The 13,312-nt window shown below is 53.7% G+C and overlaps 3 protein-coding genes across 3 annotated transcripts; 1 reads left to right on the plus strand and 2 right to left on the minus strand.

Moving 5' to 3' along the window:
• Positions 1 to 1,357: 1,357 nt before the first annotated feature.
• Positions 1,358 to 7,305, minus strand: ACET3X_005932 (uncharacterized protein; the record flags this gene model as incomplete). Its single annotated transcript, XM_069452089.1, has 6 exons — positions 1,358 to 1,884; positions 1,940 to 2,485; positions 2,545 to 2,783; positions 3,394 to 3,447; positions 3,495 to 7,187; positions 7,244 to 7,305. 6 exons carry the CDS (start codon positions 7,303 to 7,305, stop codon positions 1,358 to 1,360), a joined length of 5,121 nt encoding a protein of 1,706 aa, XP_069306292.1.
• Positions 7,306 to 7,594: 289 nt separating this feature from the next.
• Positions 7,595 to 9,564, plus strand: ACET3X_005933 (uncharacterized protein; the record flags this gene model as incomplete). Its single annotated transcript, XM_069452090.1, has 2 exons — positions 7,595 to 7,805; positions 7,859 to 9,564. The coding sequence occupies 2 exons, from the start codon at positions 7,595 to 7,597 to the stop codon at positions 9,562 to 9,564; spliced, it is 1,917 nt and encodes a 638-aa protein (XP_069306293.1).
• Positions 9,565 to 10,207: 643 nt separating this feature from the next.
• On the minus strand, positions 10,208 to 12,136 carry ACET3X_005934 (uncharacterized protein). Its single transcript, XM_069452091.1, has 5 exons — positions 11,883 to 12,136; positions 11,779 to 11,826; positions 11,647 to 11,719; positions 11,196 to 11,590; positions 10,208 to 11,144 (listed from the first exon to the last, which is right to left on the minus strand). Exons 1-5 carry the CDS (start codon positions 11,898 to 11,900, stop codon positions 10,530 to 10,532), a joined length of 1,149 nt encoding a protein of 382 aa, XP_069306294.1. The 5' UTR covers positions 11,901 to 12,136; the 3' UTR covers positions 10,208 to 10,529.
• Positions 12,137 to 13,312: the final 1,176 nt, after the last annotated feature.

Here is a 13,312-nt window from a genome sequence, read left to right on the forward strand (position 1 = left end):
GCACAAGCAATCTGCGTATGTCGGCTGCGGCATGAAAGAGGTTCGGGTGCTTCCAAATCCTTGGAAATCTGAAACCTGATACCATCACCGTCATGAAGCGTCACAACAGTGATAATTATGATCCATGCAGTTGGGCTTTTATATGAAGCATTGCCCTTTTTCCTTTTTACAAATGGCTTTCGGCGTATTGGTCGGGCGCATAGGGTTCTGGTCACGGTCGTCATGATGTATCGTTTCGGCGCATTGTTGAGAGCTCTCTGAGCAGGCTCAGGCAGTCAGACACTAGAACAAATACTACTCCCGTAAAACCCATACGTTCCGTCGTCCTTCCCTTGTCGTTCGCATTGTTCACTGAGAAGCGTTATCATCGTCGATGCCGGTTTTGGAAAGAAGACGGATTTGTACGTGATTACGAGCACGACCATCTTCGGTCTATCGCACGGCTATTAGAGACAGTGTTAACACTCGCATTACGATGAGACCAGATATCTGTAGTGGCTTATCAAACGATATCCCAGATCACGTTACCGCCTCCCCCTCGCGAGTACCATGATATGCAACCCCAGACGGGGTGTCCAACAAGGTACTACTACACACAATCATGCACCTCTACCGCCACAAAAACGAAATTCCCTTCACAAAACTCCAACTAGACCCGTCCTGCGCCTCCAGATAGCTTTGCGACTTCTGAACACCCAACGGCTTCCCGAATCCCATCGAACAGACTTGCCAAAATGTCGCACGAATCAGTCTGGTACTCGCGCCCACGAACTTACGGAAAGGCTTCTATCGGCTGGTACGTTGGACCAACTCCATTGAGAAGAAGACTGACTGCTGATTTTATTGGTAGTGTTGTCACTGGTGACAAGAAGAAGTCTGGTATCATTCGCAAATACGGACTCAACATGAGTCGTCAGGCTTTCCGCGAGAAGGCACAGGATATTGGCTTCGTCAAGGTACGCTGGAGAGGCAAACCTTCTAGACAGAAATTCGAATCGGATAGATAGAGTGAGAGCTGACTGAGAAGTAGTACCGCTAAGACTGTCAGAAACAGGGGAGAGCCGTGATGGGGGACTCTTAACCATCCAGATACAAGGGTACCATATCAAAAGTTTGGTTATGAGGAAAAAGATGAGTCACAGAAGAAATGAATTCATCCTTAAATTCTAGTCATGTAGTTGAACTCATCCCATACTGTCCGGGTGTTTACAATTGATCAAAACGGAGGCTCTACGCATATCTACATGAACATTCAGCCAAGAACCAATTCGACGACCCAAAATAACCTCCAAACCCCCAATATGCTTTCACACCCCCAAAACATTCTGCGTCGACGTCTAAGCTGCCGTACGCTGGTCTAGAAGCTCGCAACATGATAGCTTTCTAACACATTGTCAGGCTCAGACATCGGATGCAATACTTGCAGAAGGCCTTGCGGGTTCCCAGTCTCGTAATCTTTCCCAATTTTCACGATCTGAGGGGCCGTATTCGCGACCTTACTCTCAGTCTTGCCCGTAATTTGCTCTACAGACTTGACCATGTCGAAGTCACCGTAGACATTGCTTGGCTCCTCGCACATCTTGTAGTAGGGAAGCCCGTGATATAGATATCTTTCGTGGAGAAGGGGCGGCGCAAGGGACTTGGCACCAGTTACAGCCTGGTATAGCACAGAGTTGAGGATCTGGGCATTGAGGACAGTGGTCTTGGTAGTATCCCAATTGGGTCGATGCGTATCGCGATGTATGACTTGCTTAATTAGACCACCAACTGCAATATTCATTTCGGGTATAGGCTTGTCTATAGGGGAGCCGGCACCTCGAAGGCGAAGGATCAGATGGATAGTGGCTTCCTTGAAGATGCGATAGTCCTCGAAGACTCGCCCGTCTATCGTATAGTTAGCACATTAATATCCGTTCAGATTATCACTGAGCTAATTTACCCTCAAGCTGCTTGCCCGCATATATCAAGCGGATCATGCTGATTGGAATGCCCGTGGCTTCACGAATACGGAGCTTGAAGTTATCGATGGGCTCCAGATTTGTGACGTTGAAGGTCTTGGTTGTACCATTGAGGTGCTTCAGGAAGATCTGCATGGGTCTACCTGGAAATGTACGCGAGATAGGGAGCTTGTAAGGGGTTATTTCGATCTGTACTCCGCCTATTGCGTCCTGCTGGGCCATTTGCGCTTCAACCGAGAGTCCGCTGTACAAAGGGGTAGCAACGAATTGGCGAACGGTACCGTCTCCGTTGGCGATTCCATCAATCCACTTCTGCCCCGGTACCACGACATAATCTTGAGGAGGAGACGCGGCTTTGGGGTCAGACGAAGTTGTCACTAGTTGCATTTGATGTCGAGAGCGGCTAGCCATGAGCTCCGTAGCGGTTTGGGCTGAAATCACATTCACGCCGCCAACGTAGATCTTGATCATATACGGTAGCATGTCTTCATGAATGGTACTGAAGTTGATCCACATGGCTTCGGATTCTGGAACATATTCGTCAGGCTGGGACTTTTTGTTACGGGCACTTAATGGTTACACTTACGATACATGGGAAAGAGTACTCCTCCCTTGGCAGCCATGCCTGAAGGCAGGGTTTTGCTATATTGCGATACGGGCTTGAGTGGAAAAGCACCAAGGTCGGGAGGAAGGTAGTTTGGTTCCTCAGTTTCAGGTACGCGAACTGTCCGTCGGAAGGAGATCTTCAGGTCGCCGTTCGCGACTAGGGCATCGTCCTTGATCTCGCAAGTCATACCGAGCACGGTCACAGCTGCGGTTGTTTGACTGTATATATTAGCTACACGAACTGTCTGTATTTGCCCAGGAAAGTCAGGATCTAAGTCGAGCGCAAACGCGAACGCCGTCGAGGTGAAGAAACTAGACAGTGTCCAGGTAAGTGCAAAACAAACGAAAACTTAGAGCAACCAGTTTGAGGCGAAGTTGTGCGGAGAATCCAGGGTCCAACACATTTTTGGAGCCGAGATGATTTATCTGCGTTGTGTGGGTTGCGCGATGACATTATACTCTTGTCCGGTACGCTGCCCCCAACTCCGTACTGAGCCCAATAGCTAGCCGAAGTAAGACTCAAACTAGACCCTTCCGGCTCTCCTCAACCACCCTCAAGCTCTTCTGACAATCTCCGCAATAACCTTTCACCCAGTTTTCCACCTGCTTCTCTTTCCCCTTCTTAGCTGCGCTCTCCAAGAGCTGTCCAACCTTGCTGCATTTGTGAGTCTCATCCAGCAACCAGTTTTCGTATTCCGCTTCCACTACTTCTTTCTCAATCCGATTGACAACCCGTAGAGCAACGAGTAGGTCATGACGATGCGAGCCAAGGCTCTGTCGCGTGCGGTGGAGACGCTGGGTGCTATGCGTAGAGGGTCTAAAGAATGACTGTGTCGAAACTGCCGATAAGGGGTTCTGAAGCAGAGTCGTGAATGTCTGATGGCTATGCAAAGTTAGCTACGTCAGGATTTCAAGTCGAGGGCAACGGACCATTTGTTCTCAGTGCTAGCCGCAACTGGTACTGAAAACTCAAGATCTGTACTATTCCTGTTCAAGAACGACTCCTCAATGTCGCGAATGTAAATCGAGCGGGTCATTGTAGTCGATGGTTTGACGCCCAGTCGCGACATATAGTTTACGGCATTTCGCTCATGCCACCAGTTCCAACTGTCTCTTGAAGTGTAGAAGAAATTGGCACCGCCACTGACTAACAGGAGGCCAAAGAGCAAAGAGTGTGCTGAAACGACTTTGCCAAGCCCTGCGCCGATTGCCAGTATCCAACTCATAACTGTTGACAGCACACTGATGACAATGTTGCCTATATATTGCGCAACAAAAGAAGCTGTTGTCTGTGGCCGTAACTTGAACTTCCGTGGTCGGTTTGGCGGTGGAATTTCCTGCGCATCGAGCTGCACAGCTTGTGTCTGAGCTCCAATCTGACCGAATATACCCGTAACCTTGTTCGTGCTTCGGTTGTGACCGAGCCTTGCGACCTGGTCATTGACGACATCAACAAGATCCTGAGCCTCAAGCTCCAAGTCTTGCAAGGCTTGACGTTCGATGAGCTTCTTCGCAAAACGTGGATTTCGCTTCCAGTCTACCTTTGTATGGATAGCCAGTTTGCACCGTGCTTTCGAGACATGTGTGATGACAGTCTTGCTGAGAAGCACAAATCGCTCGTGCCCTGGCAGGTACCAAGGCGTTTTGCGATCCGAGATGACGTAACAAAGATGGTCGTTCAAGACCTCAATGACTTGGTAGTCATTTATAACGACCGCTCCGTTTTTACCCGGCTGCGCGACTTCATACTCGAAATCCCTTCGTTGGAGGTTTTTGTCACTCGTGATCCAGGGGCCTTGAACAATGCGCGATGCTCTCCTCTCCCGGTATAGCAACTGGAACACAGCGCTCTTGTCGCCAAAGAGTATATGAAATAGTCCTTTTGCGCTAATGTCATACTCCTTCTCCACAGCAACTTGCGTCATGCCAGCAGGGGCGAAGACCACAGCTTGCGATGGAAGCTTGAATTTGGTGGCGTTCTTTCCAGCACTTGTACCTGATGGTCCAAATAGGTTGCCATCGATGCGGAGACTTGCTTTGATATTCTTCCCACCGCCATAAGTATTTGGGTCAATAGGCGTGTCTGGGGATATCTCCTCCCAGCCCTCTTCTCCCGCTGAATTAAGACTTTCGTCCGTCTCCATCTTGATCATCCCCTTTACTGTTTCTTCCAAGTTGTGCTCTCGGGAAGTAGTATTGCGTACAAGGAAGTTTAAGCGACGCAAGAGCAATTTGAGAGGCTCGAGGAACGTCTTGACAGTAAGCCTGGTTGCACCATCTTCTCTGGAGCCTGACTTGAAGTGGAGGAAGAGAAAGTCGCAGTCCTTGCCGGGTGCAGCGGTGACTTCATCAATGGAAGCCATGCTTATTCCAGTGACAAGCACAAGACCAAGATGGTTGCTGTAAAAGTAGATATTCTTGGTTGTGACATATACGCGTCCGGGGAACTCTTGTTGCTCTGTAGGATTCCACACCGCACGGAATACTAGCACAACCTTCTCCGCCCGAGGCACTGTCGGAAAAAGTATACGGAACTGCGCATCTTGCATCCGCAAAGCGAGAGGGTAGTAGTTTGGGAAATCAACCTCTTCGGCATTGGGCTTGTTGGGCACTGGAATGGGTCCGCCCATGCTACTTGACTTACGGTGAGTAGCGCTAGTTGGGACAGTAGGTGCTACCTCTGTTCCATTCTTCTCATCACTGGGCCCGACAACTGGGGATGGATTGACGGGGCTTGGAGGCCCAGATTGGCTACGATCACGAGTGTTGGTCTCTTCTTCGCGCCCAATAACGTTGACGTATCCCCAGTTGACTGAGCCCCACAGGTTGGCCATAAGCCCACCAGGCATGTTACCCTGACGACCGGTCCCAAGACCTCGCTCTCCGCTCACAGCGACAGCGGCTTTGCTAAGGTTTGTCGGAGCCGGCGGGCTCGCAAGGGTGGAGGGAGCGAGACTAGTATACGGAAGTGTCTGGCCCATGACAAGGCGAGTATCAGGAAGTCCGGGTGCAGGAGCGGCAATTTGTCCGGCCTGCACAATGTTATGACTAGCTGAGGCAAGACTCGCGGAGATGAGGCTAGCAATGCCACCGCTGGCAGAAGAGGGGTTGCTTCCACTCAATTGAGGGTTTACTGTGGATTTTCTTGTCAAGTCGAGTTTCTCCATGATCCTAGCAGTGTGATCACGGCGGCTGCTATCGCCTTCAGTCGTAGTGCCACGTCGAGACGACACGTCGAAGCTACCGCGTGTCGCGTTGCCATCACCACCAGGGACGCCGAGCGATTCGGCACGGTCCATAGCAACTGCATCTTCACCTGGTTGGCCAGCGTATCCCTCAGAGGTCTTTGCGGCAAACTCGGGAGCTATGGGAGGGCTTATAGAAAAAGCAGCGTCTACGGACGCCGCGCCCGACAGATCCTTGGATGTGTCCTCGAGGGCTTTGCGCTTGGCAACCTCAAAGGAGGAGATCCATTCGGTGATGTCGTTCTGGGTCTCGGCTTGGAGAAGGATGGTAGTGTCTTTTGTTTTGACCTCGAAGCAGAAGCGTCGCTCCTCGGCAAAGGCTGGCCGGATGCCGCATAGCAGCACACCGATCTTGTCTGACTCTTCAACGGCACCGGACCGCGTCCCCTGCGTGAGCCAGCCAAAGATGCCATTTTTGACGAAGAACCAACGTCTGACCCAATAGGTCCTGGCGGGCTTGCCGGTGATTGTGCGCTGGAACAGCCAGCCCTGTTTCTCTGCCTTTTCAACGCCAAACTCGGGCTTTGCTGGAGACGGTAGGTTTGCGGAAGAAGGCGCGGTGCCGAGGTAGGGGACAGTCGAAGCTGCATATGTATCCAAGTCTCGTGACGGCCTTGCACTGACTTCGGCTGCACCCTCGATCTGCTGCCGTGCCAGATGCAGCTCTCGCTTGAAGACACGCTCGCCGTTCTCCATTTCCTTACTCCAGCCGCGTACGCGCTCGACATCTGTTGTCCATGAGTTGAAGCCTTTGCTTGAAGCCTCTGTTGCGGCCTTCATGTCTTTCCACTGCTCGTTGACGACCTTGACTAGTATCTTGTCTAGCGTCAACCGCACCTGGGGGGCCATGACGCAGAAGTTCATGCTGGCTTGGAGGTATGCTCGTCGCGCCTCATGCAGCTGGAAGGCATCCTCCCTCAGCGACGACGCCTCCTTTGTCTTGACTTGACCGGCATAGCGTGCAATGGCCCCGTCGAATGTGCGCTGTGTCGAGTCGAGGTTCTTGCGCGCCTCCTTGAGCATGCGCAAGTCGTTGGCCACGAACGCCCTCATGGGCTCGCACATGGTCTGCTCGGCCCTCTTCATGCTGCGCAATGCGCCATTCCAGAACTCGCGTGCGCCCTCTCCGAATCGCTTCAGGGCCAGGACAGTGTAATCGTGGTCGACGACTGCTTCGGAGAGCTGCAGTGGAGGGTGCGAGGCTTGTATGTACGTGTCGATGAGCGACTGCATGTTGGTGCATTCTGCGGCCAGTTTCGACGTCACCGTGGCGAAGGAGGTGAGCCATCGTTCTATCAGCTCGATCTGGTCGCCGTAGTGGACGGCGGTGGCGCGGAACGTGGGCGAATCGAGGGCGGCTTCTTTGATTACGACTGGTCTGGGTGTCTGTGTCAGTGTGTGCCTGTCCATGTAGCTCACGTCGTCGGGACAAACATCAGATCCAGCGGTCTGGAGACGGGCTCTATGCTGAGTTGCGGCGGCATCTCGTCCGCCATGCTGCCGGCTTCTCGTGGACAAACGCTGTGGAAATGGGTATCGCGCGCAGGGAAGCTGAACAGGACTAGACAAGGAAGCTATGATACATGGTGCAGAGAGCAGTCGAGCATGTCGCGTGTTGACGCTTCTCCCTCACGCACCGCTCGATTGGGGATGCGGCGGGTCCATCGTCACTGCCGCGGCGAACGGACGCCAGGGTTCATGCACACTAGCGCCTGCTCCACCAAAATTTTGTGACCATCCGGCGCACGCCAGGCCAACCACCACCCCAAACCTCAACACCCCGCCATGGCAGCTACCAAGGAGAAGAAGAAGCCCACCAGCGGCGGCAAGCGCGACCTGGATGCGACGAGCGAGCCGCCCACCAAGAAGGCAAAGCTGCTCGACAACACCGACGACGAGGGCTCCGACGGCGATCATGGCCGGGTGTCGCTCAAGGTCAACGAGGAATACGCTCGCAAATACGAGCACAACAAGAAGCAGGCAGAGAAGTTCCGACGTACGCGCGTTCCGTCTCGAGTCATGTCATGCCCAGCGACTAACTTGAAGCAGTAGAGGAAAAGTACGGCAAGGACAAGGCCTTCGAAAACGGCGGCGACGAATCCGAAGACTCTGAAGAAGGCGTGGAAGAGGACGATGCGGCTGAACTGCTCGACGAGGAACTCGACGAGCAGGTCAATGCTACTCTCCAGGCTCTGCGTGCAAAAGACCCTCGCATCTATAACAAGGAAGCCAAGTTCTACAAGGAACTCGAAGACGGCGGAGCAGGCGCTGATGCAAAGAGCAAGGAGCCGTCAATGACACTGCGAGACTACCACACCAAGAATCTTCTCGAGGGAAAGTTTACAGTTGAAGACGACGACGAAGATGCGCCGCCCAAGACATATGCACAGGAACAAGAGGACGCTAGGCAGGATCTCGTCAAGGCACTCAAGGACGCAGATGAAGAAGAAGACGACGATTTCATCGTTGCGAAACAGAAGCCGGAGAAGTCCAAGAATGACCGGGTCAAGATCACGGCCGAAGACGTCGAGAAAGCTGACCAGGACCCCGAAACATTCTTGTCCAACTTCATGGCGTCTCGCGCTTGGGTGCCCACACAATCTGCCCGCTTCCAACCCCTCATGTCCGATGACGAAGAAGAAGACGCTGCTGCCGATGAGTGGGAAAACTCTTACAACCTATACTTTGAGGACACGACCGGCGCAAACGAGAAAATCATGACATATGCGCGTGATGCCGTTGCAAGCACCACCGTGCGCCGAGACGACAAGACCGGTCGGAAGAAGGCTCGCGAAATGGCCAGGGCCAAGAGAGAAGCCGAACGCAGAGAGAAGGAGCAAGAGCTTGCACGTCTTCGGAAGCTCAAGATCGAAGACATGGAGAACAAGGTCAAGCAAATCCGCAAAATTGGAGGCCTCAGCGGCAGGGATTTCAAGATAGAGGAGTGGAAAGATGTATTAGAGGCCGACTGGTCAGACGAGCAGTGGGATGCCGAAATGCAGAAACGCTTCGGCGATGCATACTACGGCGAGGCTGGCGCCGAGGACGAGGAAGATGGCGGTAAGAAGAGCAAGAAGCCTAAGAAGCCCAAGTTTGACGACGACATCGAAATCAAGGATCTCGTCCCTGACTTCAAGGACGATTCTGACGAAGAGCGACCCGACCTTTCATCAGACGAGGACATGCCCGATGCTGGAGCAGAGGTTGACGATGAAGAACAAGAAGAAACTGAAGCCGGTGCATCATCCAAGAAGTCGTCCAAGCAGCGGAAACAAGGACGCGCAGAAGCCAAATCCACCGCTCGTCGCGACCGCCGCCTCATAGAAAACCTCGTCAACCAAAACCTCGAATACGAGGCAGCGCTGGCTTCCAAGCCGTCCAAGGCCGCCTCCCGCTTCCGCTACCGCGAAACATCTCCCACAAGTTTCGGTCTGACTGCGCGCGACATTTTGCTCGCAGATGACAAGGCGCTGAACGAATTCGCTGGACTGAAGAAACTAGCAGCGTTTAGAGATCCCGTCAAGAAGAAGAAGGATAAAAAGTTCCTCAGTAAGAAGGCCCGCCTCAGGCAATGGAGACTAGACACCTTTGGCGATCCAGACGGACCCAAGGGTGGGTTTGAGACTTTGGTTGGCGAAGAAGAGCCCGCTGCTCCTTCTGGGCGCGACAACGGCAAGGACGGCAACATTGTCCAAGGCGAGAAGAAAAAGAAGAAGAGGAGCCGCAAGAGGAAGGCTGCTGCTGTAGAAGCATAATCTTTTCTCTAGCTAGTCTACTTGTATACCACTGCTGTACCAAATCAATCCTTTTGGGGCCCCAATGTTCTTCTACATTATTATTCGTTTGTTGCGTGCGACATCGCTCGACATTGGTATCATGCAACATGCACATATCCCCCTGATATCATACCATTGTAGCCCTGCTGCTCACACCACAAGACTCTCGCTGAAACTTGCCTATTCGCTTCTTCAGGGTCAAATAAAGCAAAGAAGATACGTGATACGAGGATATTAGCCTAGATAGGAACGACGTGGAATTAAGAAAAAAAAACGTCCCAGGACCAGGGAGCGGGACGCTCAAGGAGGGAGCGGGCCGCCTGGGATCTTGAACAAAAATAAAAGGCATGTCCGTTTGGAAACGGAAAAAGGAGGTGTGAACGTAGGGTCAGGGCAGCCTGCTGGAGTACGCGACATTTCCTTTGTTTTTCTGGGGAGGCTGAGCGACACAACGAGGGCGTGCTTTTTTCCCTTCCTGCCGCCTGCGTGGACTGTATTTTAGGGGTTCGCGTTAGATTACCGCAGCTACGACAGTGATACGTGGCAGACTAGAGGCAGGTAGCTATTGTTGGGAAGTCATATCGTATTGTCATCATCACACGTTGCAACTCAGTATTGGAAATGGGATGGTTTATTGATGGGCTATTACTTAGCCTGGCAAGCGCATGCTGGTCCTTCAACTACCTAGAGAATCAGCAGTCCCAGCTCCTAAACATGCCGTATGCGGAAGGTATCATGTATCGTCGTGGAGAGCAGTAGGACTGGTTGGAAATTCCTTTCCGCATCCCGAGTACTGCACTTAGCCGTGTGATGGGAGTGGACTCGAGATAGTATCGTCCAATTTCGGGATATTTGTCGTGCGATTGTAACAGTGATATCAGACGGACGAATGTCAATATCGGGTATGGTAGGGTCGCACAGTGGTGGCACAAAGCTCGAGGGCTCTACTGATCGTCCGCATCGTCGGGCTGGTCGAAGAGGAAGTTTGCGGCCAGCTCCTCGTTCTTGTCGCATGCGAAATAGGCCTGGATGACGAGATCGCGTTCAAAGCCGAGGCGACACAGGCGCTCAATAGCCTCGCGCTCCTCCTCGGTTACGGAGATGGCCTGGGCACCGGGCGGCAGAGGCGCATCCTCGTCTGCGTCCTCTGCGAGGAGCTGCAGGAACTGCTCGGGGTTGCTTGCGATCATCTGCGCCAACTGAGGGTTACCTGCGCCGACCTGCTGTAGAATGGGCTCAAGCATTTGTGGCTGCTGTTGTACGACTTGTCGTAGCTGCTGGAACTGCGGGTTGTTGCGCAAGAAGTCGAGAGAGTTGGCGTTGAGCGCACCGGCCCCAGCACCGCCTCCAGTACCACCAGAGCGAGCACCACCACCACCTCCGCGATTCTGAGCAGCCTGGGCAGCGGCCTCGAACAGGTTCATCGGCTCGTCACCTCCGGAAGGCGCGTTCCCGGTGGGCGCGGGCGCATCTGTGTTGCCTTGGAGGGGCGTGGGCGAGGTCGGAGCACGGGCTTGTGCTTGTTGTGCCTGCTCCTGGAGCGCGCTCTCTGGGATACCCTAGAATGGCGTTAGAACGTGTCTGAATGTCAGGAGCATCGCTTGTCCTACAGTCAGAAGATACTCAACCGCGCGGTCGGGGTTGAAGAAGGCAGCGCGCATGGCCCGGTCAATGTCGGCCCTTGCGAAACCCATGCTCTCCATGTTCGCAATGGCGGCCTCGCGCTCTCCACCCATAGTCAGAGCCGAGGGGTCATTGAAGCGCTCGCCGGACGCCTGTGCCGGTGCTGGCGATGGTGTAGCGGGGGCGTTCTGTGTGCTGGATGAAGGTGCCGGGGCGGCAGGAGCTGCGGGCGTCTGGGCTGCTGCTGCTGCTGGGGCAGGTGTGGACGGCGCTGCCCTGCTTGTCGACGCAGCGGCCTTTGGCTTGGAGACCATGCAGACGATGAAGCCCTTCTCCTCAATGTTGTACGACTCGACCGTGTTGGCATCTTGCAGGATCTTGCCTATGGTCTTGTGTCAGCGACTGGACTGTAGCTGCCGGGTGCGGCTGCAAGCTTACCAGAGTAAATGAGCTTCTGCTGAGGAACTTCCCAGCCCTTCTCTGCCTGGATCTTGGACTTGAGAGCGCCAATCTAGTGCGTGTGTTAGCATATGGTTGCGATGAATTTCGACCTGTGGCGGGTCTGCGCACCGTTTCCGAAGGCTCGGCCTCGATGACGAACTTGTTCTGCTTGAGGTCCTGCAGAGAGGTTAGCTGTGGCTCGGTGGCGGCCGAGCGTGCAGCAAGGAACATGCCTTGAATGTGATCTTCATCTTGGCGGTTGCTGTGTGCGTGGTTGAAGATGGCGCTGTGTCGGGTGGGGTGTTGATGTTCAAGACGAGGTAGTGGGGATGATGAGGCACTTCCACTTCTTGGCGGGGTTTAGTAGTACCTGAGCAGTGAGAGAAGGTGGCAGCAGGAGCGGGCTGGACGAAATAGCCGTGGTCTTTTTATCCTTTCAAAGCGTGCTTCGTTTGCTCAGAAGACTGTGAAAACTGCGAAAACAAAGTCCGTTGGTGGTAGGCTAGGCAGCATCTCTGTCGTCAACCACTTTGCCATCGCATGCGCCACAGCCAGCTTACCGCCACAGACGTGTGGCACATTATAGGCTCCAGGCACGCATCTGCATCCATGCATCGACGGACAAGATGCAGCTCAGTGCCAAAGCGAACGCGAAGACCCCTAAACCTCTACCTCGGTATGGACGTACCCCCACACACCTACATACACACCACAGTCACGGGACTTTTGTTTTTTGTAGCGAATGCTGACATCCAGCTCAGGGCTCGCGCATCCATTGCAGGGCCCCCAACGGCCAGAACACGGCCAGTGACGCAACAGCAGATCGCCCAGCCGCAGCTTCATCTCCTCCCCGGCCTAGTGGGCTGACATCCATCAACACACGGCACGCTTCCAGATGTCGCGCACAAACACCTCCAAAAAACCGGACAGGGTTGCTGTCATCGTCGTCGCCCAGCCATCTGCAGCACATCCGGCCGGCCCTTTGTTTCAATCGCCGCCCATGAGTCGCCAATGATGAAGCGAGGGCACCCGTTTCACCGCCATAGCAAACTCTGGCTAGGACACGCCGACTGTATGACTGTCGCCTATTGTTATGCTGTGACCTCCGCGCTGCACAAGGGCGACTATCGTCGGTCGCACCTCCGTAACGACCCCTCGAGCGCTTACATGGCAGATTGAGCGAGGCTCCACAGCTCATCAGTCCTGCAAATTGTCCGAACGCCATCTTGTATCGTTGTTTGTTGTGTCTGCCGAACGCATAGCCAAAACAACGCGTAAGGAAATGAAGGGCTAAACTTACCGCAGCTCCACACCTTAAACTTTGACAGGCAGGCCCTTGAACTGCTTCCGGCCCTCGACGCCTGAGCCGGCCAGGCCTGCTATTGGTCGCCTCTGCTCGTGTTTCGAAAAGACAAACTGTTTTTCTTCTTTTGCATCAGATTCCAGTGCATCCGGCACCAGTGCCAGCACGCTGATTCATAGGCATGCCATCATACTCTCAGCTCTGCGGCCAAGCTACTGCATTCTGCTGTGCCAATGTCGCATGGCCATGCCTGGGGACTCGGTGCCCATGCCTTGAGGTCGTGCAGCGCCATGCTGGACAGATGCTTGCGTGCATCCCAGCGTACTAGTAGGGGTTTCCCCGTTTGTCCTACGCGTGTTG

This window comes from Alternaria dauci, chromosome 5 (genome assembly GCF_042100115.1).
Source record: "Alternaria dauci strain A2016 chromosome 5, whole genome shotgun sequence".
NCBI lineage: Eukaryota > Fungi > Ascomycota > Dothideomycetes > Pleosporales > Pleosporaceae > Alternaria > Alternaria dauci.

What these genes read in the sequence shown, in the direction of transcription:
- ACET3X_005934 (XM_069452091.1), bottom strand. An exon ending in AGGCCGAGCCTTCGGAAACG is followed by an intron (nt 11,720 to 11,778) that starts GTGCGCAGACCC and finishes CACACGCACTAG; the next exon opens with ATTGGCGCTCTCAAGTCCAA. An exon ending in CGGTTGAGTATCTTCTGACT is followed by an intron (nt 11,145 to 11,195) that starts GTAGGACAAGCG and finishes ACGCCATTCTAG; the next exon opens with GGTATCCCAGAGAGCGCGCT.